Genomic DNA, 25,304 nt, shown 5'->3' on the forward strand with positions numbered 1-25,304 from the left:
TATCCCTGCACATTTCGCATGGCTAATCCCTTCTGACCTACATGTCTTGGGGCACCAAGGGGCAATTTAGCATGACCAATGCACCTCACCAGCACGTGTTTCGGACAGTGGGAGGAAACCGGAGCACCTGGGAGGAAACCCACACAGATGTGGGGGAGAACGTGCAGACTCCACACAGACAGTGACCCAAGGCCAGAATCGAACCCAGGTCCCTGGCGCTGTGAGGCAGCAGTGCTAACCACTGTGCCACCGTGTTCCCCTGTAAGTCCATGTACTAATACACGTGATACTGCAGGATGCTTGGCGGATAGGTTTTTGCAGGGGGCTCAGTCACAAGCCCAGAGGAATGGAAAAGAGGATAAAATGGAGGATTGTTACATACCCAAGTCAATTTCATCTTCTGATGCAGTCAGACTTTTCCGACTCCTTTCAGGAATCCTTGCATCCAGTTGTTTGGCTTTATCTTGATCTGTGTTGATATTTTTCTTCATTCGTTTCTCCTGGGTCAAAATGGATTTCTTTCGCTTTGTGCTGACCTGCTCCATTCCGTCATCACTGCTTTCAGAACTATCAGCTTTGAACGTGCCCACTGCACTGGCTGTTTCCTTTTCAACTGGAAGAGTCTCGTTGGAGACTTCAGCAAGATTGTCCACCAACTCCTCCGTTTCCGATTCTTTCCCTGTTCCCCGTCTTGCCGCCCCGCCCACATCAGATTTTAAAAACCTCTCCTGCTTTCTCTTCTTTTTGACAAGCGGGCTGCCTTTCGCCTGTGTGTCAGGACCACTTTTACCTTTCTGTTTCAATTTTTTCCCCGTCCCTTTCCGCCTCTCCTTTTTGTCCTCGCTCTCGCCCAGGTCAGAGTCCTCGGAATCCAGGTCATAGTATCGCTTCAGATCCTCGGTGGTGCTGTGGTTGATTGGCCTCCCTCTCTTATCCACCGTGTAGTGCAGTTTGAACTTTTTGTCGTGGAACATGCCCTGAAATCTTTTATCAATCTTGATCTTGCGTTCCTTATCGGGCATTTCCCAGAACCTGGGGTCCTTCATTACCTGACTGAAGCGTTCATCGTTCAGGATTTCCTGTGATCTCGATGCCATTTTTACCCAATCTCTTGACCAAAAGAAAACTGCAATTAAAAAAAAGTTTCTTAATGAAGGGTAATCAAGAGTCCCATAAGGACCGCTGTTGAAATATATCAGTTTAAAGTGAAGTGATTATGCTGTGGTGTTAGGGTGAAGGGATTACCTGACTTACATTTTATAAAAATGCTTTGGAGGTACAGGAATTTTCCTCAATCGTTATAGATATTCCAACTGTGATAAAGCAATCTTTTACCAAAGCAGCACGGTGGTTAGCACTGCTGCCTCACAGTGCTAGGGGCCTGGGTTCGATTCCTGGCTTGGGCTACTGTTTGTGTGGGGTTTGCACGTTCTTCCCGTGTCTGTGTGGGTTTCCTCCGGGTGCTCCAATTTCCTCCCACACTCCAAAGATGTGCAGGTTAGGTGGATTGGCCATGCTAAATTGCCCCTTAGTGTCCCAAGATGTGTAAGTTAAGGGGATTAGAGGGTTTATTTATTAGTGTAGCAAGTAGGCTTACATTAACACTGTAATGAAGTTACTGTGAAAATCCCCAGATTGCTACTCTCCGGCGCCTGTTCGGGTACACTGAGGAAGAATTTAGCACGGCCAATGCACCTAACCAGCACGTCTTTTGGACTGTGTGAGGAAACTGGAGCACCCGGAGGAAGCCCACGCAGACACGGGGAGAACGTGCAGACTCCACACAAACAGTGACCCAAGCCGGGAATTGAACCTAGGTCCCTGGCACTGTGAGGCAGCAGTGCTAACCACTGTGCCACCGTGTTACAGTGATAGAACGTGGGGGTGGGTCTGGGAAAGATGCTCTGATGGAGAATTGTTGCAGACTTGATGGGCCAAATGGCCTCCTTCTGCACTGTAGGGATTGAATGATTCTAAGCCTTTGCCTATTCAGTCCCTTGATCTAAAACTTACAAATCGTATGCAAAAATGACATTATTTACAGATGAGTAACTTCGACATGTTTACAGTCCGTATTGTCTTTGGAACTTGCCTTGTGTGGAATCACTGGTTTAACGTTGTTCTCCCACAACTCAGTCCATGACTTGGTGGATTAGAGCACCTATTGCCGAAGTCCAGTTTATAATGCTTCAATGTCCAAGATGCCCTGGAGCAGCTTTGCACATTTCCGTGATATTTACAGGAAGGTTACTTTTGGAAGCTCCATATATTGTGAAAAAGGCGCCTCGTCGATGAGTGTCTCGCTGTTCTTTTGCTGAGGTTAAAAGAATAAATAACAATGACCTTCTATCAATACTAACACAAAAACACAAAGGACTGGTCATCAACAGTTTCTCAGAAAACCAAACACTTGCCAAAGTTGGAAATCTGAAATACAAACAGAAAAGGCTGGAAAATCTCAGCAGGTCTGACAGTGTCTGTGGAGAGAGAATAGAGCCAATGTTTTGAGTGTGCATGGCCCTTCGTCAGAGCAAGAGTCATCCAGGCTCGAAACATTGGCTCTATTCTCTCTCCACAGATGCTGTCAGACCTGCTGAGATTTTCCAGCATTTTCTGTTTTTGTTTGTTATCGATAGTTGATCCTTCTAGCATAGATGCAGAATTTCTGTTCTCAAATAGGCACAGTGGTTAGCACTGCTGCCTCACAGCACCAGGGACCCGGGTTCAATTCTGCCTTTGGGTCACTGTCTGTGTGGAGTTTGCACGTTCTCCCCGTGTCTACGGGGGTTTCCCCGGGGTGCTCCGGTTTCCTCCCACAGTCCAAAGATGTGTGGGTTAGATCGAATGGCCGCGCTGAATTGACCCGAGTGTCAGGGAGTAAATAATACTTGGGATTACAAGGTTAGGGCCTGGATGGGATTGTTGTTGGTACAGTCTCAATGGGACAAATGGCCTCCTTCTGCACTGTAGGGATTCTATGAACTATTTGGTTTTACACTCATTGTAGCTCAGTCCTATGGGATATTCTGCTCTCTGCCCCTGCCTTAACACTCATCTGCTCAAAACCCTCCTCACCAGTGTCTTTCTTACTCTGGACCAGACACGTGCCTGACCAGCCTTCCATAAACACGAGATCATTCAAAACTCTACTGCCCTTATCGTTATTTACTATGATGTGGAGATGCCGGCATTGGACTGGGGTGGGCACAGTAAGAAGTCTCACAACACCAGGGTAAAGTCCAACAGGTTTATTTGGAGTCACAAGCTTTCGGAGCGCTGCTCCTTCATCAAGTGAGTGATGACCCTACCTTATTTACCAGGCCACGTTCACCCATCACCCCCGATGCTGAACTCCATCAGCAATTTTTAAATTTGCACCCGTGTTTTCAAACCCCCTCCACTCACTCTGCCACATCTCTGTCATCCCCCTACAATCCTCTCTCCTCTTCAGCACCTGAAACATTTAATTTTGACATTGCTTTCAGCTGCTGGGCCTGCGTGCAAACCAACAGCTTCTTCCCTGCTGCCTTCAGACTTCTGAATGCACCTACCTTATATTAAGTTGATCTTTCTCTAGAATCATAGAATCCCTCTGGTACAGAAGGAGGCCATTCGGCCCATCGAGCCTGCATCCACAACAATCCCACCCTATCCCCACATATTTACCCTACTAATCCCCTCGAAACTAGGGGCAATTTAGCATGGCCAATCAACCTAACCCACACATCTTTCAGACTGTGGGAGGAAACCCATGCAGACATGGGGAGAATGTGCGCAGACTCTGCAGGCAGGGAATCGAACCCAGGTGGTTGGCACTGTGATGCAGCAATGCCACTCTTTTTTTACACCCGCTGTGACTGTAACACGACATTCTCCTTTCCTTCTCCCCTATGTACTCTATGTTTTGTCTGTATAGCGCACAAGAAACAATACTGTATCCCAATACATGTGACAACAACTTTAGGATTCGCTCCCTATTCAATTTTTGGGGCTCACTTTTGCTGAGGAAGCTCCCTCAGCGCACACTTAACCCTGGATTTGTGGCGATTCATTTACCTGGCTATCCAAGTAAGATTAGAGTCAACCACATTGCTGTTCTCTGGAGTCACATGTAGGCCAGACAGACCAGGACGGCAGATTCCCTTCCCTAAGGGGCATTAGTGAACCAGATGGGTTTTAAACAACAATTCACAATTACCGGTATGTAATAAATTCCGGGGCCGGGATTCGAACCTGTGCCTCCCGAGCAGATCTCCAACCTGTCACGTTACCGCTCGGCCAGGGGAGAGGGTCCGACAGCAGTTGGTACAACAGCGCATTTGAACCCACCTGAGCCCCGCGTGCAGCACCCGAATAGCCGCGTGACCCTTCACCTCCCCGGCGTGGTCGAGCTCAGGACTCATTTCAGCAGGAGGGGGTTTTTCACCTCCCACCCCCATGTCACCCAGTGTCTCACACCCACCCTTACCCCCCATTCAGACCGGAATGGTTCGGCCGGCCTCGGCGGGCGCATGCGCATGTACCACGCCCCCCCCCCCCCACCAATCCCATAACTTCCAGTCGGCGGCGAGCCTCGGTGGAGTTCACATCCGGTTAGAGCTCCCGGCTATTCACTGGCTTCTCCTCGTCACTCCGCACCGAGAGAGAGAGCATGAGTGGGATTCCCTGTCGTCTCCGCTGCTGGGCCGGGCGCTGTGAGGGGCGGCTCCATCGCTTCCTGCCCCCCAACCTCGGCCGCCCTCTGGGCTCCGGGCCGCTGCCGCCTCTTCCTCCCGGCTTGGGGACCATCGCTAACCCCAACCCGAGGCGGCGGCCTTGCTCATCCAGAGCGGGCAGTGCCATGAATGTGTTTGATAGAAAGATGAAAAGGCGACAGAAAAACTGGGCCTCCTCCCTCTCCGAGAGTGGGAGATATGATTACCTGAAAGAGGAGGTGGGTGAGGTGATTGCAAATTGATAATTCAGCCACTTTACAATAATGTGCAGACAGTAAATAACCGAGGTGTCTTATTGTTTAAATTAAACTATGATTCTATGGTATATTTATTTGTATTCATTCATTAAAAAAAATAGAAGGCCATTTAGCCCCTCACTTGTTCTGCTATCCATTGGGATCAGGACTGATTTTTGATTTGACTTATTATTGTCACATGTATTGGCATACAGTGAAAAGTATTGTTTCTTGGATGCTATACAGACAGAGCATACCGTTCATAGAGAAGGAAAGAAGAGAGTGCCGAATGTAGTGTTACAGTCATAGCTAGGGTGTAGAGAAAGATTAACTTACTGCAAGGTAGGTCCATTCAAAAGTCTGACAGCAGCAGGGAAGAACCTGTTCATGAGTCGGTTGGCAGGGAAGAACCTGTTCTTGAGTCGGTTGGTACGTGACCTCAGACTTTTGTATCTTTTTCCTGAAGGGAGAAGGTGGAAGAGAGAATGTCTGGGGTGCATGGGGTCCCTAATTATGTTGGCTGCTTATGGGAGGCTGATTTGCTTGATGGACTGGGCTACATTCACGATCCTTTGTAATTTCTTGCGGTCTTGGGCAGATCAGGAGCCATGCCAAGCTGTGATACATCCGGAAAGAATGCTTTCTATGGTGCATCTGTAAAAGTTGGTGAGAGTCGTAGCTGACGTGCCAAATTTCCTTAGTCTTCTGAGAAAGTAGAGGTGTTGGTGGGCTTTCTTAACTATAGTGTTGACATGGGGGAACCAGGACAGGTTATTGGTGATCTGGACACCAAAAACTTGAAGTTCTTGATCATTTCTATTTCGTCCCATTGATGTAGACAGGGTATGTCCTCCACTACGCTTCCTGAAGTCGATAACCATCTCCTTTGTTTTGTTGACATTGAGGAAAAGATTATTGTCGTCGCATCAGTTCACCAGATTCTCTATCTCATTCCTGTACTCTGTCTCATCATTGTTTGAGATCCGACCCACTACGGTGGTGTCATCAGCAAACTTGAAAATCGAGTTGGAGGTGAATTTGGCCACACAGTCATAGCTGTATAAGGAGTATAGTAGGGGGCTGAGAACATAGCCTTGTGGGGCACTGGTGTTGAGGATGATCGTGGAGGAGGTGTTGTTGCCTATCCTTACTGATTGTTGTCTGTGGGTTAGGAAGTTCAGGATCCAGACAAGGTGGAACTGAAGCATTTGCTCACAAATAAATATTGTGGATTGTGACTACCCTTGTTTGAATCCGCAGTGTTATTGGGAAATGCCAGTGAAACCATTTGCTGGAACAGGTTTCGTAAACGTTAAGATAAACCCCAAATATTGCAGATGCTGGAATCTGTGACTATGTCAAATTTGTAATGCTGCTGGGAGGCACCCTGGGATATTTTATTATGTTAAAGGCGCTATATAAATACAAGTTGTCGTTTTACTTTAGGATACCTTTAGGAAGGCTTGCAAGTGATCACACATTCTGATCACTTAATGAACACTTTTTCAATACCTTCTCAGCCCTCTGCATGCTCCAATTCCACCACTCCTCCCTACCCCCATTGTATAAATCTCTGCTGACTCTCTTTCCTCTCAGCTCTGACAAAGGGTCATCTAGACTCAAAACGTTGGCTTTATTCTCTCTCCACAGATGCTGACAGACCTGCTGAGATTTTCTAGTATTTTTCTGTTTCTGTTTCTTGAAAATTACTCTGTGTGAACTAATAGAGGAACAGCAGTCTAAAACTATTATACAATATTATTCAATTTGTCCCCTCAAGATTAGCAAAAATAAAAATCAAGTTTTTGCAATGGTACTCAACTGAGTTATTCCCCAAACTGAAAGTGTTTTGTCAAGGTGCTTCACTTTACTATCTGCAATGGAACCACCGCTTAGAGCCACAAAGAATACAAGAACAAGGAGCAGGAGTTGGCCATTCAGCCCCTTGAGCCTACTGTGCCATATCTGATGTGGAACAGACATAAAATATCTGATGGGAAGTCCGTATCTCAGTTTCAGATATCTGCATGCATCACTGAGGGAAACTAAGTTGCATGTTGGGGGCGAGGAGGTAGGGTCTTGCTTCTTCCCAGTTGACAATATCTTGGGCTGGGGCAGGTGATTTCACTGGACTAAACTTCTAGATGTGGAGATGCCGGCGTTGGACTGGGGTAAACACAGTAAGAGTTTTAACAACACCAGGTTAAAGTCCAACAGGTTTATTTGGTAGCAAATGCCATTAGCTTTCGGAGCACTGCTCCTTCGTCAGATGGAGTGGAAATCTGCTCTCAAACAGGGCATACAGAGACACAAAATCAAGTTACAGAATACTGATTAGAGTGCGAATCTCTACAGCCAACCAGGTCTTAAAGATACAGACAATGTGAATGGAGGGAGCATTAAGCACAGGTTAAAGAGATGTGCGACTTCTTCATTGCACGGGACCTTCAACCGATGCTATATACTAGATACATTGATGACATTTTCTTCCTTTGGACTCATGGTGAACAATCACTGAAACAACTATATGATGACATCAACAATTTCCATCCCACCATCAGACTCACCAGGGACTACTCTCCGGAATCAGTTGCATTCTTGGACATACGCATCTCCATTAAGGATGGTCACCTCAGCACCTCACTGTACCGCAAGCCCACGGATAACCTCACGATGCTCCACTTCTCCAGCTTCCACCCTAAACACGTTAAAGAAGCCATCCGCTACGGACAAGCCCTCCGTATACACAGGATCTGCTCGGATGAGGAGGATCGCAACAGACACCTCCAGACGCTGAAAGATGCCCTCATAAGAACAGGATATGGCGCTCAACTCATCGATCGACAGTTCCGATGCGACACAGCGAAAAACCGCACCGACCTCCTCAGAAGACAAACATGGGACATGGTGGACAGAGTACCCTTCGTCGTCCAGTACTTCCCCGGAGCAGAGAAGCTACGGCATCTCCTCCGGAGCCTTCAACATGTCATTGATGAAGATGAACATCTCGCCAAGGCCATCCCCACACCCCCACTTCTTGCCTTCAAACAACCGCACAACCTCAAACAGACCATTGTCCGCAGCAAACTACCCAGCCTTCAGGAGAACAGTGACCACGACACCACACAACCCTGCCACAGCAACCTCTGCTAGATGTGCCGGATCATCGACACGGATGCCATCATCTCACGTGAGAACACCATCTACCAGGTACACGGTACATACTCTTGCAACTCGGCCAACGTTGTCTACCTGATGTGCTGCAGGAAAGGATGTCCTGAGGCATGGTACATTGGGGAAACCGTGCAGACGCTGCGACAACGGATGAATGAATACCACTCTGCAATCACCAGGCAAGACTGTTCTCTTCCTGTGGGGGAGCACTTCAGCGGTCACGGGCATTCAGCCTCTGATATTTGGGTAAGTGTTCTCCAAGGCGGCCTTCACGACACACGACAGCGCAGAGTCACTGAGCAGAAACTGATAGCCAAGTTCCGCACACATGAGGACGGCCTAAACTGGGATCTTGGGTTCATGTCACACTATCAGTAACCCCCACAGCTTGCCTCCTGGACTTGCAGAATCTCTCTGGCTGTCCTGTCTGGAGACAATACACATCTCTCTAGCCTGTGCTTAATGCTCCCTCCACTCACATTGTCTGTATCTTTAAGACCTGGTTGGCTGTAGAGATTTGCATTCTAATCAGTATTCTGTAACTTGATTTTGTGTCTCTGTGCCCTGTTTGAGAGCAGATTTCCACTCCATCTGACGAAGGAGCAGCACTCCGAAAGCTAATGGTATTTGCTACCAAATAAACCTGTTGGACTTTAACCTGGTGGTGTTAAAACTCTTACTAAACTTCTAGAACAGGACATTTAGCCCCTCAAACCCTCTTCTAATTCGGTCAGATCATGGCTGACCGATTGTAAAGCAAACTGTATCTTTATATCTAAGTTGCAGTTATGAGATATCTTTCTATATCCTCTAGATCACAATAATTTTGCAATTGTACAGGTTGGAAGCAGAATTGTGGACCGCGTTTTTGATATTGCGAGGTGAGTTTAAAACTGTTATACTATCCCTTATATTGTCACTGGTTCAATATTTCCTGCACCTATAGTGTGCCCAACCGTATAACCTTTCTTTCTATAATCTTGTTAAAATGGTAGTATTATGCAAAAAAAAATGAAATGAAATTAAATCTGCTTTTGTCCTTTATTGCTTTAGAACCTTTCCTGTGGCGTTGGATATTGGGTGTGGAAAAGGCCATATAGCAGGAAACCTAAACAAGGTAACACCAACACAGATAGCAGCAAAACCATCAAAGAAAACTGCTCTAAAAGAGTTAATACCTGATCATTCATTGTGGACCTGGTTTTGAATCACATCATCTTCGGTTCTCTGCCTCAAGGGAGGTCTGAACAGCACGGTGACCTCCATCACAGGTAGGGTAATGAGGCAGGTCTCAAATCCACCCTCAGCTGGAACCGGGGTCAAACCCCGTGCTGTAGACCACCCAGCCAGCCAACCAACCAGCCCTTGGCGGAGTTCAAGTCGCTGTGGCAACGTGCTCTTGTACATGCATGTTGTAATCCGGAGTTGTGAGTAGTGATGATAGAGGCTCCAGTTTTCCTTCCAACACGTGGCTGACCAGGAATCTTGTCTGTTCTTGCGGCCTGCCAGTGGCATATATTGGGGGGATTTGATACTCGATCTGCTTGGCCACGTTATGAACACATCATCTGTAGCCATCAAGCCCTAGGATGGGACTTCATAGAAATCATAGAAACCCTACAGTGCAGAAAGAGGCCACTCGGCCCATCGAGTCTGCACCGACCACAATCCCACCCAGGCCCTACCCCCATATCCCTACATATTTTACCCACTAATCCCTCTAACCTCTGCATCTCGGGACACTAAGGGGCAATTTTAGCCTGGCCAATCAACCTAACCCGCACATCGTTGAACTGTGGGAGGAAACCGGAGCACCCGGAGGAAACCCATGCAGACACGAGGAGGATGTGCAAACTCCACAGACAGTGACCCAGTGCTAACCACTGTGCTACCGCGCCGCCCTGAACCGGGAACTTCTGGCCCAGAGACAAGGGCACTATCCACTGCGCCACAAGACCTCGTATTTAAATCACGTACCAAACGCCTTTTCTGTAAACTACTCATCATTTAAAATTGGCAACTTTAAGAACTCTGTGGAAAATATGAGAGTTTAGACTGTTGCAGCATTCCACAGTGATGTACGACATAGTTGCACTGATGGTAAGCACAACTAATGTCACACTGAGTTTAGGCTCCTTTCTTGTTTAAATTTAAGTTCAGTGTGGTATTACCCCCTCTGCATCTTTCCATCTTGTGCATCAGTCGTGCTGCAAAATCTCTTGTTTTATTGGACTGCCGTAATGCTCCATGAATCGTGAGCTGGAGAATCTTTGTAGCTACAGTCCCGAGATGCAACACCCTCATGAAACTGGTCTATGCAGCGTGTTGGGTAGAATTTTATACAGAATTTTATCCCACGGTGGCACAGTGGTTAGCACAGCTGCCTCATGGCGCCAGGCATTGGGGTTCGATTCCCGTCTTCGGTGACTGTCTGTGCGGAGTCTGCACGTTCTCCCCATTTCTGCGTGGGTTTCCTCCGGGTGCTCCAGTTTCCTCTCACAGTCCGAAAGACGTGCTGGTTAGGTGCATCGGCCGTGCTAAATTCTCCCTCAGTGTACCCGAACAGGTGCCAGAGTGTGGCAACTAGGGGGTTTTCACAGTAACTTCATTGCAATGTTAATATAAACCTACTCATGACACTAATAAATAAACTTTAACTGTTCATCAAGACCCTAAAACACCAAAGTGTGAGCATAGTTGAACATTCTTTTAAAACTGAAGCATTTATTATACTGACTGCACTCAAGAAATTAACTTAGTATTTAAGATATTTTTTGTCTTTTATTGAAGAACATGAAAACCTTTTAGTTCAAAATATTTTCCTGTGCCTGCAACAGAATGTAGTACTCAGAAAAAAGTTTTAAAGTTTATTTATTAGTCACAAGTAAGGCTTGAAGTTACTGTAAAATTCCCCTAGTTGTCACACTCTGGCAGCTGTTTGGGTCAATCCACCTAACCAGCACATCTTTCGGACTGTGGGAGGAAACCGGAGCACCCGGAGGAAACCCACACAGACACGGGGAGAACATGCAGACTCCGCACAGACAGTGACCTGAGCCGGGAATCGAACCCTGGTGCTGTGAGACAGCGGTGCTAACCACTGTGCCACCATGCCGCCCACAACAAACGGATGAATTGGAAGTTTTCTGTCTGAAAGAAGAACTAGTTTCACAAATTTTTATCACTCTTGTTTTATTTCAGGACACAGTTCAAAAACTTTTTCAAGTGGATATTGCGGAGAATGTTTTGGTAGGTAGCCTGATGGATTTCTTTATAACTTGTTCTATTCGTTTAAAGAAAGCAATTTTAGTTTAAAGAAATAGGTAATTACTAAACCCAGCCATAACATTCAATTGAAATGTCTGACTTTTAAATTACACAGGTTCTCGACATATGAACAAGGCCATTATCTTCATGGTTCCCATGCTAGATTTGGAAGTCGGGTTATTTTGTTGTCAAGAATCTGCTCCCATCTGGACTATTGGAAACAATGAACGAGCATCTACTGAGCCCAAGGCTTAGAGAGAATCTAACCATCTCCCCTTGATATTCAGTGACATTACCATCACTGAATGCCCCATTATTAATATCCTGGAGGTTACCATAAGAGCAGAAAATGAACTAGACTAACCATATAAATACTGTGGCTATAAGAGTAGACGTGATGTGGAGATACCGGCGTTGGACTGGGGTAAACACAGTAAGAAGTTTAACAACACCAGGTTAAAGTCCAACAGGTTTATTTGGTAGCAAAAGCCACACAAGCTTTCGGAGCCCCAAGCCCCTTCTTCAGGTGAGTGCACCTGAAGACTCACCTGAAGAAGGGGCTTGGGGCTCCGAAAGCTTGTGTGGCTTTTGTTACCAAATAAACCTGTTGGACTTTAACCTGGTGTTGTTAAACTTCTTGCTATAAGAGTAGGTCAGAGATTGGGAATACTGCGGCCAGTAACTCACCACCTCACTCGCCAAAGCCTGACCACCAACTACAAGGCACAAGTCAGGAGTGCGATGGAATACTCAAGTTCGACATCATCTGGGACAAAGTAGCCCGCCTGATTTGCCCCCACCCCCACCTCTATCCCCACCCCTACCCCTCCTAATATGGTGAATGAAGTTGGAGGGACAAGTCAACATTTTGTCTGCTTTTACATTACCCTGGAGCAGAGTCTGAGAATAGCCTGTAGCATGAAGGTTGAGAAGGAAAATAACCTATTGAGCAGTGGGGTGGCAGGGGTGGTAAGAGGAGAGAATGCAGAGTCGTCTTGGAATCCAGGACAGTAGGTCTTTGGTTTTGGTGGTTTAATTATCTCTGCCAGTCTGTTTGTAAACAATATATCTTAAAACCAATTGCAGACATTTCAACAAAATATGGTCCAGAGATAGGTTATGGCCCAATGAGGAACTGATTAGTTTTTGGTTAAGTTACTGATCAAAATCCTGAAATCTTTTAAAGCATCTATTAACAATTGGGGCCAATTAACTTTTTTCAGAATGGTGTGGATTGTCTCCGCAGTTGTGGTGCAATTTATCACAGCTGTCAAGATATGGACAGAGTTTTCAGAGCAGGTTGTTGGATGCAGATTGGCCTGAAGCTGCCTCGGTGAGAAGAAACCCCTAAAAATACGACTTTTTCTGCTTTTATAATTTCACCGCATCAACCAGACAGGGAAAAGCCTCGAAGAAGTGCTACATAATTGTAATAACATTGAGTTAAAACAACATATATGCTCTGCTGACTTCCCTTCACTTGTTAACAGCTGTACTTGTTGAGCAGTCATAATTCACGATAACTATCATTTGTTTCAAATGTTTCTTCACAGAAACACCCAGTTGAGACTGAGATTCCCACCTATCGTATCTTAGCAGATGAAGAGTTTCTACCCTTCAAAGAAAATACATTTGACCTCATTCTTAGCAGTTTAAGGTACATGAAAATGTGATTAAATACCTCTTCTGAATGAATGAAAACACCTTGAATTAAGTGTCTCCTAAGACAGAAATGTGATTTACAGAGGACATAGATTTGACTTTTACAAAATTGTTTGACTTGAATAGAACTACAATCAAAATTTTAATTTAATCCAAATTGTTAGTAATTGAAATAATTTTTTAAAAATGTTTTTTAAAAAAAATCAATTTCTCTTATTTTCAGTTTGCATTGGGTGAATGACCTCCCTCATGCATTCAAACAGGTAAGAATGCCACTTTACTAAACAAGGAGGTCAGGGAAAAACTGAACTATAGGTCATGTTATGTCATGCTCAACTAATATTGGTTTTAAAACTGATATCTAATAGTTATTTTTAATAGTTCAATTTTTTAACTGGAAGGACATTTACATTTTCACAAAAGAATACAACCATATTGAAAGCCATTATAATCTCCTCTGTATTGCTAATATTGAAAATAACAATTTGCAAATTCGATCCATCTACTCTCTGATTTGATTTTGATTTGATTTATTATTGTCACATGTATTAGTATACAGTGACAGTATTGTTTCTTGCATCCGATACAGACAAAGCATACCGTTCACAGAGAAGGAAAGGAGAGAGTGCAGAATGTAGTGTTACAGTCACAGCTAGGGTGTAGAGAAAGATCGATTTAATGCGAGGTAGATCCATTCAAAAGTCTGATGGCAGCAGGGAAGAAGCTGTTCTTGAGTCGGTTGGTACATGACCTCAGACTTTTGTATCTCTTTCCTGACGGAAGAAGGTGGAAGAGAGAATGTCCGGGGTGTGTGGGGGGGGGTCCTTAATTATGCTGGCTGCCTTTCAGAGGCAGCGTGAAGTGTAGACGGAGTCTATGGATGGGAGGCTGGTTTGCGTGATGAATTGACAATGTTTCGAGAATGAGGCATAAAAAGTGACTACGGTAATACTTTGGGCTTTGTTTCTATTCTGACAAGCCACATGAAGAATTTTGCAGTAAAATGTGGTTTATTGTTGCTGTTCATCAGCAAAACAATAACAAAATGTATTTGCTTTGAATGAACATTCAGTCCACTTATCATCCCACTTTGGTTTCCTGGTATACCTTTTTCACTCATCACCACAGTGCAGGGATACTTGGGCAATGGAATCTTTACGGTTTGCAGTAATGTCCCTTGATAGTTGGTAGCAGGAGATATACTTGTGAAGATGATCTTGCAGATTTAACCTTCCTGAAGTGGTCTAGGTTTAAGAAACTGTCTGCTGTTTTGATAAAGAGCTGTAGAGTTAACTGTGCAGCTTGTTGAGATGTAAATTCGAGGATGATGATTCATATTCGCATGGTTGGCACAGTGGTTAGCACTGCTGCCTCACAGCGCCAGGGACCCAGGTTTGATTCCGGCCTCGGGTCACTGTCTGTGTGGAGTTTCGACTCGCCTGAGGAAGGAGCAGTGCTCGTATTCCAAATAACCCTGTTGGACTTCAACCTGATGTTGTGAGACTTCTTACTGTGTATGCGAAGTTTGCACATTTCCTCCCCGTGTCTGCATGAATTTGCTCTGGGTGCCCCGGTTTCCTCCCACACTCTGAAAGACGTACTGATTAGGTGCATTGGCCATGCTAAATTCTCCCTCAGTGTACTCGAACAGGCGCCGGAATGTGGCAACTAGGGGAATTTCACAGTAACTTCATTGCAGTGTTAATGTAAGCCTACTTGTGACACTAATAAATAAACTTTACTTTTTACTTGTTTGTATGCTGTTTTGTGGGGTGTGCGGCAGTGTTGCTCACAGTGCTGATTCTATCCTCTGAAGATTCAGAATTCCTTGAAACCAGATGGAGTGTTCGTTGGTGCCATGATGGGAGGGGAAACCTTATATGAACTTCGCTGTTCTCTGCAGCTGGCAGAACTGGAGCGTGAAGGAGGGTTTGCTCCTCACATATCACCATTCACCGCTGTTACAGACTTGGGAAATCTTTTGGAACAAGCAGGATTTAACATGCTAACTGTGGTACGGCAAATTAAATAATGGATTTGCTTCATTACATCTCTAATCTCCCCAGCTTGCATTAAGATGAATTTGTGTTTAGAAAGAAAACTGAAATGAGACCTTGTGTTATTCTAAATACTTGTTGTTGCAGCTGAAACTAGTTACCTATTATTTCCTTCAAGGAGTCTGTCTAAGCCACCTTACTTTTCTGGCAGAGAGGACGGGCAGGAGAAAGGACCCAGGTTTCTGGCAATGTCACATCCAGTTAGGGGATTCAGACTGTCTGGTCTATCTCATCCCTGCTGCAACAGGAGCTAGTCTCCCCTCGTTGAGATAAGAAACCCTCTATTAATCATCAGGCTAATGCCATGCCTGAACATGCTATGAGAACCTAGACCAATAAGTAATGCCTCGCTTGCATGAATCAAATTCAGTGTATCTGTCAATTAAATTGTCATTGAATTGCTTCTGGTCATAAAAAATTCAGTCAAGGAGACTTTTTGATTTCCTCCCCAACAAGAAACGAAGGGTTTTGGCTTTGCTCCATCAGCCGTGAGGGCAAAACCTTCCTCTGCCCTGCTCTTGCAGATTAGTCAGCTATTTGTAAACTTTCGATTCGCCTTTTAAAAGTGGAAACCTGAAAAGGGAGGAATGAGTGCTTGAGTGGGTTAGTGCTTTAAATGTGAAATTTAGTGTCAGAAAGAAACGGGGGTGGCACAGTGGTTAGCACTGCTGCCTCACAGCGCCAGGAACCCGGGTTCAATTCCCAGTCTTGGGTCACTGTCTGTGCGGAGTCTGCACATTCTCCCCATGTCTGTGTGTGTTTCCTCCGGGTGCTCCGGTTTTCTCCCACAGTCCAAAGATGTGCAGGTTAGGTGGATTGGCCATGCTAAATTGCCCCTTAGTGTCAAGGGGACTAGTTAGGGTAAATGCATGGGGTTATGGGGACAGGGCTTGGGTCTGCGGTTGGTGCAGACCCGATGGGCCGAATGCACTGTAGGATTCTATGATTCTATGAAATGGTTTACATGCAGCTGCATATTGTCAATTTCCTGCAGGACATTGATGAAATCGTGGTGAACTATCCTGGAATCTTTGAAGTAATGGAGGACTTGCAAGGTGGGTGAACTTATGCCTTTACAACATAAACATGTAGGTATTTAATGACAGGATTCAGTGTATTGAAGACTTTGGTCGTTTGAAATGTCATTTTCAAAATGTTGTGTTGGAATATAACTGCAAATATTACAAAAGTTCTGTAAAATCTGTATTACTCTGTGCGAAGGAAGTGGAAAAGTATAAATGTTTCAGTCGGAGTGTACCAATACATCTCACATCCTAGGATAATGGGCTGATACAGGATAGAGAGGCTATGTGGCCCATTGTGCCTATGCCAGATACTTGATGTGATTTATTTACTTTTTAAAATCTCCTGACAGTTTTGTATTTACTTCTCTCTCTCAATCTGAAGGTATGGGAGAGAGCAATTGTGCTTGGTCCAGGAAACCCTTGTTGCACAGGGACACAATGCTGGCAGCTGCAGCAATCTACAAAGGTGAGACAGAGTTAGTATTGAATCTGATATTTGGTGTGAAGTGAAGATAGGTTTTATACTTAAGTTTTTTTTTTAATGGTTGCCCAAACAATGCTTCATACCTCTGTTAACATACAGAGACTAGGCTGTGTCTTAACTATGCAAAATTAACTGACCCAACAAGCATAACGAAGCAAAAATGTAATAACATCAAATTGTGAAAACAGCTTTAAGTTTTTGTTCAATGATAGCAGTTTGATTAACATTGCAAGAACTCTTCCTCCAGTCATAGAAAATAGAAGCGGGGTAAACCATTTGACCCTGCTCTGCCATTCATTATGATCATGGCTGATCATCAAATTCAATATCCTGATCCCGCCTCCTCACCCCCCCCCGCCCCCCCCCCCCCCCCCATATCCCTTGATCCCTTTAGTCCCAAGAGCTTTTTTCTACTTTCTTCTTGAAATCACTCCATGTTTTGGCCTCAACTGCATTCTGTGGGAGTGAATTCCACACATTCACCACCCTCTGGGTGAAGAAATTTCTCCTTGCCTCAGTTCTGAAACTATCCTCAACTATGACCCCTAGTTCTGGACACCCCATCATCGGGAACACTCTTTCTGAATCTATCCTGTCTAATCCTGTTAGAATTTCATAAGTTTCTATGAGATCCCCTCTCACCCTTCTTAACTCCAGGGTAAGCTAAAGTTTTTCTTAAATACATTTCATTGTATTTTATTTCCCTGCAGAGATCCAAAAGTAAGTTTGTTTATTAGTCACAAGTAAGGCTTATATTAACAATGCAATGAAGTTACTGTGAAAATCCCCTAGTTGCCACAGTCCAGCACCTGTTCAGGTCAATGCACCCTAACCAGCATGTCTTTCAGAATGTGGGAGGAAACCCACACAGACACGGGGAGAACAAGCAAACTCCACACAGACAGTGACCTGAGGCCGGAATTGAATCCAGGTCCCTTGTGCCGTGAAGCAGCAGTGCTAACCACTGTGCTACCATGACACCCTCCAATCCAGTACTCCAAGCTGAGCTGAAACTGTAGTTTGCTGTTTTGCACACATCCTGATGCGGTATGCATGATGAGGAAGGTTAGACTGCGCTTTTTAGAAGTGCTTTTTAATTAGTTTCGTGACTGATCTCAGCCGTGAGACTTAAAATGATAAGTCTCCACAGGATTACGATAACAGCACCAAGACGTAATTCTCAAAATCTTTTTAACTTGTGTTTCATTTGGAGTAGTTTACGCAAGAAGTGCTCACTCCCATATACTTTATAATTTTACCTGGAGATTTATTTTTGAAAATAATTTTGGAGTATAACTGAATATTAGGTGGTGTGTGGATTCAACCTGAAATTTTTCTCATTGAAATGCACTTCAGTTTACACCTTCGTGCAAAGTCAGGTAGTTTTTTGTCACGGGATGTGGGCATCATTTGCAAGGCCAGCATTTATTACCCACCTCTAATTGCCCATGAAATGGTGTTGTGGTGGTGACCCATATGCTGTAATCCATATGATGCAGGTGCACCCACAGTGTTGTTAGGAAGTTGCAAATTACTCAGAGACATTGAAGGAACAGCGATATATTTCCAAGTAGCTTGGAGGAGAACTTGCAGGTGGTAGTGTTCCCACGCATCTGCTGCTCTTTTCCTTTGAGGCGGTAGAGGTTGTGGTTTTGGAAAGAGCTGTGGTGAGTTAGTGATTCTTGCAGATGGCACACACTGCTGCCAATTTGCGTCAGTGGTGGAGGGAGTTAACGTTGAAGGTGGTGGATGAGATGCCAAAGTAGTGGGCTGCTTTGGCATTGAGCTTCTTGAGTGTTGTTGGAATCTTACTCATCCAGTCAAGGATTCCAACGCACTCCAGATAAAGTTGAATCAGTAATAAGATGTTGCAGAGAAGCTGCTGTTTTTGCATGACAATGGGGTGATGTAAATGGGCTGGCAAATTAGAGAGATTCTCAACTCGTGGTATATCTTTTCTCTGCTTGAACTTGCTGGTTGTGAGCACATCAATAGCAGTGTGACTGGTTAACTCACTGCTCTTTTTCTAGGTTACTAACACGCTTACTGAGCTTTCCAGGAGTGGTTTCAATTAGTTGTTGTCTACATTTTAAAGTAACACTTGAATATTTGTAACGATCACATTAAAATCCCTGCTTTAATTGTCTCTCTCCTAAGAGATGTATGGAAATAATGACGGATCTGTGCCAGCAACGTTTCAGATTCTGTACATGATTGGCTGGAAACCTCATGAATCACAGGTATGTGGACTACAAATACTATCCCTAAGGTCTTGTCATCCTCCTGAAGGGTTGGTGCCCAGAATTAGGCACCACATAGGACTTTTTGATTTGATTTATTACTGTCACATGTATTAACATAGTGAAAAGTATTGTTTCTTGTACATTATACAGCCAAAGCATACCATTCATAGAGAAGGAAACGAGAGAGTGCAGGATGTAGTGTTACAGTCATAGCTAGGGTGTAGAGAAAGATCGACTTAATGCAAGGTAAGTCCATTCAAAAGTCTGACAGCAGCAGGGAAGAAGCTGTTCTTGAGTCGGTTGGTACGTGACCTTAACCTCTGGAGCAGAGAATTTCAAAGTTTCACCACCCTCTGAACAAATCTCTCCCCATTTTGTCTTAAATTCTTCTTGCCTTCCTAATTCCTTGCTGCTTCTACATGTTCACTTGTTCAGATTTGTGTTTAAGTACACCCCAGACCCTTCCAGACATCAATATTTTCCAGTTTCTCACCAGCTTAAAAATATTCTGCTTTCCTATTTTTACTACTAAATTTCACATTCCTCCACATTATATTCCGTCTGCCACATTCTTGCTCATCACGTAACCTGTTTATATCACTTTGCATCCCCCTGACAGCTGGCTGTGCCATCTAGCTTTGTATCATCCAAACTTGGATACGTTATACTCAGTCCCTTCAGCTAAGTCGTTCACATAGATTAATAATAGCTGAAGCCTAAACACTGATTCTTGCTGCACCTTGCTGGTTACAACCCAAAAATGACCTGTTTATTCCTACCCTCTGTTTTCTGTCTTAACCAGCCCTCATTTCATGCCAATATATTGCCCCCAAGCCCATAAGCCCTAATTTTATGCAATTAACATCTTATGCAGCACTTAAGTGAAAATTTATTGTTTTGGTTTCTCTCTTTTTGGACAGAATCTCAGAACCCTGAACAGATTTGCCAAACACACAGCCCAATAATGTAATGGTTTTCTAATTGCCCCACTATCAAATGCTTCCTTGCCACTTGTTCATTGATCTAGCCCTTGTCCAGTTTGATTTGAACCAGTCCGGTGCGTTTTTGTCTCCAATATGCTAAGTGCGAGTTTAATTAGCTTTACTCGTCATTCAATAAGATTCCATTGTCATTCTGTACTGGGGCAGTGATCTTTAGCTTTTGCACCAGTAGCCAATTTTTTAAAAAAGGCAAATAAAATTCATGGATTGACTATGTCTCTTTAGTATAGATTTATACATTTTTATAGGAGCAGCAAAGGGGCAACACAGTGGTTAGCACTGCTGCCTCACAGTGCCAAGGACCCGGGTTCGACTCCTAGTTTGGGTCACTGTCTGTGTGGTGTTTGCACGTTTCCCCCCCCCCTCCCCCGTGTCTACATGGGTGTCCTCCGGGTGCTCCGGTTTCCTCCCACATTCTGAAAGATGTGCTGGTTAGGTGCATTGGCCATGCTAAATTGCCCATTAGTGTCAGGGGAACTAGCTCGGGTTATGGGGATAGGGCCTGGGTGGGGTTGTGGTCGGTGCAGACTCGATGGGCCGAATGTCTACACTAGGGATTCTATGATCTGAGCCACGTGATTTTTAAATAGTGATTCTCATTTAGTATGGCAACCATTTTGTGGTCAGGAACCTGGTCCACCTGAACCTAGGTAAACTTGGAAACTAGAAGCAGGAGTAGGCCATTCGACCCTTCGAGCCTGCTCCGCCATTCGTTTTGATCATGGCTGATCAGAGAATTCAGGCAGCCTTTAGCTGTATTTGATCCCACAAAAGCAGTTACCTTTTTGTTAAATTATTGCTAACTGGAGGTGAGGAGTTTCATCCGAGAGGAAATGGGGGGGTGGGGGGGGGTTTATGTAAACAGTATAATGAAGTGGGAAGATTTATTTTCATAGAATCCCTCCAGTACAGAAGGAGGCCATTCGGCCCATTCAGTCTGTACTGACCACAATCCCACCAAAGCCCGATTCCCATAACCCCCACACATTTACCCCACTAATCCCCCTGACACTAGGGTCAACTTAGCATGGCCAATCAACCTAACCTGCACATCTTTGGACTGTGGGAGGAAATCCACGCAGACACGGGGAGAACATGCAAACTCCACACAGCCAGTGACCTGAGGCCAGAATTGAACCTGCGACCCTGGCGCTGTGAGGCAGCAGTGCTAACCACTCTGCTGTGTTCATGCAAAATACGTAAAGGTAACAAATAAAATAACAGGAGGGCATTTAAGCCTCTGAATGAGTTTTACAAAAGTTACAATAGTGTCAGTTTTCTGAATTATAATATAAAAGTAAATATTTTTCTTTGTATAGTCAGCAATATTGAAGAGGGAGTGTCTGCACTTCCTACTGATTTCAGTGTATCCAGAGTGTCCGGTATGTGCAACCTTGTCCGTTCACATAGACAGGAGTAAGTTATTGCACTGTTGTATTGCATTAATGATCTGTGTTTTCTTTCAGGCTAAGCCAGCACAGAGAGGGTCTGCTACGTTATCAATTGGTGATCTGGGGAAAACGTCTGAACAGATCACAAAGAAGAACAAAAAGTTTTAAACCGTTTGTAAACATTAATCTTTTTGTATTTAAATAGCAATTGTATGCCAAGCTTGGCTTGTATAAATGTAAACGATTGTCATTTTGAAATGGGACATTTTATGATTTTAGTTCCTGGCCACGATGGAAGTGATTATTTCCTGTCCTTTGCCAACGGTCCAGGATGCTAGGGAGTACGAGAGAGGATGCAGCCTTGATGTGGGTGGCACGGTGGTTAGCACTGCTGCCTCACAGCACCAGGGACCCAAGTTCAATTCCAGCCTCGGGTCACTGTCTGTGTGGAGTTTGCACATTCTCCCTGTGTCTGCGTGGGTTTCCTCCGGGTGCTCCAGTTTCTTTCCACAGTCCAAAGATGTGCAGGTTAGGTTGATTGGCCATGCTAAATTGACCTTAGTGTCAGGGGGATTAGCAGGGTAAATGTGTGGGGTTATGGGAATAGGGCCTGGGTGGGATTGTGGTCGGTACAGACTCAAAGGGCTGAATGGCCTCTTGCACTGTAGGGATTCTATGTACTCTAATGACTTTCTCATAAATGGATGCTAAGTGAGCACAGATTTGAGTTTTGTTGTGATATTGCAGGAAATGATGGCCTAAGCAACTTGTGTCATTACTTGTGCTCAACTCTGCAGTTTCCCTTGTTGCAATAGTTTCACCGTTGATTAAAATCAATGAAGATTAGGCATTTGCTGGATTAGCCCGTTTTCACATCACTGCCACTCGGATTTAAAAAGAGAGACATTTGGTTGCCTTGTAGCAATTTGAACTCTTGCGGTTTGATTGTGTAAGTCACTAACAATTCTACTTTCAATCTCTCAATTGCTTACCCTTTGGCATTCCATTCACAATATTTCTGTAACTGTCCATCTCCCAATCCTCCACCTCTGATACTCTCTTTCTCAAGCGTACTCTTTTTAATCTCCCATCCTGCATTCCCCTGCTGTGGATTTCAGCTTTGCAACCTCAAGTCCAAGGGACATAATTTTGAGAACATCCAGTTTTAGCCATCCATCAGTACATTGGGCTGGACTGCCTGGTATTTTTTCAGGTCTTGCTCTCTCCTCCCCTGAGACCACTCGATACTCTCCAGGAAGATCCTGGAGCAAAGATAAGTCTGAGCTTCCTTCCTCTACTACCATCGATAAAGTCATAGAGGCTTACATCATGGAAACAATTCGGCCCAACTTGTCCATGCCGCCCTTTTTTTTTTAAACCCCTAAGCTAATCCCAATTGCCCGCATTTGGCCCATATCCCTCTATACCCATCGTACCCATGGAACTATCTAAATGCTTTTTAAAAGATAAAATTGTACCTGCCTCTACTACTACCTCTGGCAGCTTGTTCCAGACACTCACCACCCTCTGTGTGAAAAAATTGCCCCTCTGGACACTTTTGTATCTCTCCCCTCTCACCTTAAACCTATGCCCTCTAGTTTTAGACTCCCCTACCTTTGTGAAAAGATATTGACTAGCTGATCTGTGCCCCTCATTATTTTATAGACCTCCTGTAAGATCACCCCTCAGCCTCTTACACTCCAGAAAAAAAAGTCCCAGTCTATCCAGCTTCTCCTTATAACTCAATCCATCAAGTCCCGGTAGCATCCTAGTAAATCTTTTCTGCACTCTTTGTAGTTTAATAATATCCTTTCTATAATAGGGTGGCCAGAATTGCACACAGTATTCCAAGTGTGGCCTTACCAATGTCTTGTATAACTTCAACAAGTAATTCCAACTCCTGTATTCAATGTTCTGACCGATGAAACCAAGCATGCCAAATGCCTTCTTCACCACTCTGTCCACCTGTGATTCCACTTTCAAGGAGCTATGAACATGTAACCCCAGATCTCTTTGTTCTGTAACCCTCCCCAACGCCCTACCATTAACTGAGTAAGTCCTGCCCTGGTTCAATCTACCAAAATGCATCACCTCGCATTTATCTAAATTAAACTCCATCCGCCATTCGTCAGCCCACAGGCCCAATTGATCAAGGTCCCATTGCAATTGGAGATAACTTTCTTCACTGTCCACTATGCCACTAATCTTGGTGTCATCTGCAAACTTACTAACCATGCCTTCTATATTCTCATCCAAATCATTAATATAAATGACAAATAACAGTGGACCCAGCACTGATCCCTGAGACACACCGCTGGTCACAGGCCTCCAGTTTGAAAAACAATTCTCTACATCCACCCTCTGGCTTCTGTCAAGAAGCCAATTTTGTATCCATTCAGATTCCTCGCCCTGGATCCCGTGAGATTTAACTTCATGCAACAACCTACCATGTGGTACCTTGTCAGAGGCCTTGCTAAAGTCCTTGTAGACAACATCAACTGCACTGACCTCCTCTACCTTCTTGATTATCCCTTCAAAAAACTCAATCAAATTTGTGAAACATGATCTTGAACTTCTATCCCCATCCCTTGCCTCCAACAGCATGTATGGCCAGCTTGTAGATTTCTTTGTTGTTAGGGGTTAGAAAATAAATGCTTCAAGATAGAAATCTGTACAATTGGCTGGAAATTTTCCAAGGAAAGAGTTCTGCACGTGTGCAAATTCCTTCTGGATGTTAAACTAATACTTTTTTCAGAGGTTAGTTATCATAAAACGATTACAGTTCAGAAGGAGCCTCAATTGAACCTGCCTCCACCATACTCATGATGTGGAGATGCCGGCGTTGGACTGGGGTAAACACAGTAAGAAGTTTAACAACACCAGGTTAACAAGTTTAACAACACCAGGTTAAAGTCCAAAAGCCCTTAAGGCCCTTTGGTTTTTGCTACCAAATAAACTTGTTGGACTTTAACCTGGTGTTGTGAAACTTCTTACTGTGTCCACCATACTCAGGCAGTGCATTTCACACCTTAACCGCTTGCAATGTGAAAAATGTTTTCCTCTGCTGCCTTTGCTTCTTTCACCAAATAATCTGTGCCCTCTCGTTCTTGATCTTATCATGAGTGGGAACAATTTCTCACTATCTACGCAGTTCAAACCCGTCAAGATATTGAAGACGTCTCCCAAATCTCCTTTCAGCCACCTCTTTGCCAATCTATCTTCATAACTGAAGCTCCTCACGCCTGGAACTATTCTCGTGAAACTTTTCTGTGCTCTGCAATGTCTTCACATCTTTCCTAAAGTGTGGTTCCCAGAACTGGGAAAATTAACCTGACTATCTGTACTCCTAAAACATCTTCGTTAATTGCTGTATGAACACACATTATTAAAAGATTTTTTGTTTATCTATAATTTTAACACACCATTTTAGTATCCAGTAAACTGACAGTCTCTAATTAGCCCATCACTACTTGGAGACAAATCAACTGCGAATAAAGAAGACAATCTGTATACACTAACATTTTGATTGTTTTTAATGTGCTGTATATTGAAACTTGCATTTTAAATCATTACAGTAATCTTTGTTGGATGTTATTTACAGAAAGATTAAATCCGTAAAGTAACCTCTGGTCCTTATCCAGCGTTTAGAAAGATGGAGATGTAACGCCTATGGCACATTTTTTAACCATGTCTATAGACCATCAATACAGCCAGCAGCAAAGTTAAAATCATTATGAGAAAGAGATCCCAATGAGCCCACAACAATCGACCCAGACTTATTTGTTTCCATACTTGACTGAGCTGCAAAGATACAGATTATATTATCAGCAAATCTGCAGTAATCCAATGCCTCTTGTTGAACAATTTCCCCCTCAGTTTAACTCTTGCCCATACAGCACTATTGTTAAAAGGGTTGTTAAATGAAATTGTCTTTTTCCATGAACAATCTATCTTTTGACTCTGATAAACATTAAAATCAATGCGCTATGCAGGATAGAGAATTAGACATTTATAGACTGCTTCCCAAAAGTGTTTCTGACATTACTATA

General features: G+C 44.1%; 3 protein-coding genes across 7 annotated transcripts in view; 1 reads left to right on the forward strand and 2 right to left on the reverse strand.

The window, feature by feature from the left end:
- Positions 1 to 4,388, reverse strand: part of esf1 (ESF1 nucleolar pre-rRNA processing protein) — a 63,034-nt gene extending 58,646 nt beyond the window's left edge. Inside the window, exons 1-3 of one of the 4 annotated variants that reach the window (XM_078230368.1) lie at positions 4,330 to 4,388; positions 2,093 to 2,314; positions 383 to 1,126 (exon numbers count right to left, since the gene is read on the reverse strand). In XM_078230368.1, the coding sequence (XP_078086494.1) occupies positions 383 to 1,097 (715 nt within the window). In that variant the 5' untranslated portion in view covers positions 1,098 to 1,126; positions 2,093 to 2,314; positions 4,330 to 4,388. Of the gene's footprint in view, positions 1 to 382; positions 1,127 to 2,092; positions 2,315 to 4,056 lie in introns of all 4 variants that reach the window. The other 3 variants (XM_078230367.1, XM_078230370.1, XM_078230369.1) reach the window with 3 other exon arrangements.
- A 197-nt stretch (positions 4,389 to 4,585) lies between these two features.
- ndufaf5 (NADH:ubiquinone oxidoreductase complex assembly factor 5) lies at positions 4,586 to 24,870 on the forward strand. Of its 2 annotated transcripts, none has more exons than XM_078230372.1 (11): positions 4,586 to 4,933; positions 8,966 to 9,006; positions 9,179 to 9,242; positions 11,327 to 11,374; positions 12,946 to 13,049; positions 13,278 to 13,317; positions 14,871 to 15,068; positions 16,106 to 16,166; positions 16,519 to 16,602; positions 18,778 to 18,860; positions 21,331 to 24,870. In XM_078230372.1, the coding sequence occupies exons 1-11, from the start codon at positions 4,652 to 4,654 to the stop codon at positions 21,421 to 21,423; spliced, it is 1,098 nt and encodes a 365-aa protein (XP_078086498.1). In that variant the 5' UTR covers positions 4,586 to 4,651; the 3' UTR covers positions 21,424 to 24,870. The 2 variants fall into 2 exon arrangements, with proteins under 2 accessions (XP_078086498.1, XP_078086499.1); XM_078230373.1 differs by having other exon boundaries at positions 4,695 to 4,933; positions 8,940 to 9,006; positions 21,331 to 21,843.
- Positions 24,772 to 25,304, reverse strand: part of LOC144504757 (protein sel-1 homolog 1-like) — a 41,048-nt gene continuing 40,515 nt past the window's right edge. The window contains exon 17 of the mRNA XM_078230501.1: positions 24,772 to 25,056. Coding sequence (XP_078086627.1) covers positions 24,937 to 25,056 — 120 coding nt within the window. The 3' untranslated portion in view covers positions 24,772 to 24,936. The remainder of the gene's footprint in view (positions 25,057 to 25,304) is intronic.

The sequence above is a fragment of the Mustelus asterias genome, chromosome 15 (assembly GCF_964213995.1).
Source record: "Mustelus asterias chromosome 15, sMusAst1.hap1.1, whole genome shotgun sequence".
Classification (NCBI taxonomy): domain Eukaryota; kingdom Metazoa; phylum Chordata; class Chondrichthyes; order Carcharhiniformes; family Triakidae; genus Mustelus; species Mustelus asterias.

Excerpts from the sequence above, each read along its gene's own strand:
- ndufaf5 (XM_078230372.1), top strand. The coding sequence starts at position 4,652 with ATGAGTGGGATTCCCTGTCGTCTCCGCTGCTGGGCCGGGCGCTGTGAG. Across the intron at positions 9,007-9,178 it reads CGCGTTTTTGATATTGCGAG|AACCTTTCCTGTGGCGTTGG; the intron begins GTGAGTTTAAAA and ends TTATTGCTTTAG. Across the intron at positions 11,375-12,945 it reads ATATTGCGGAGAATGTTTTG|AAACACCCAGTTGAGACTGA; the intron begins GTAGGTAGCCTG and ends GTTTCTTCACAG.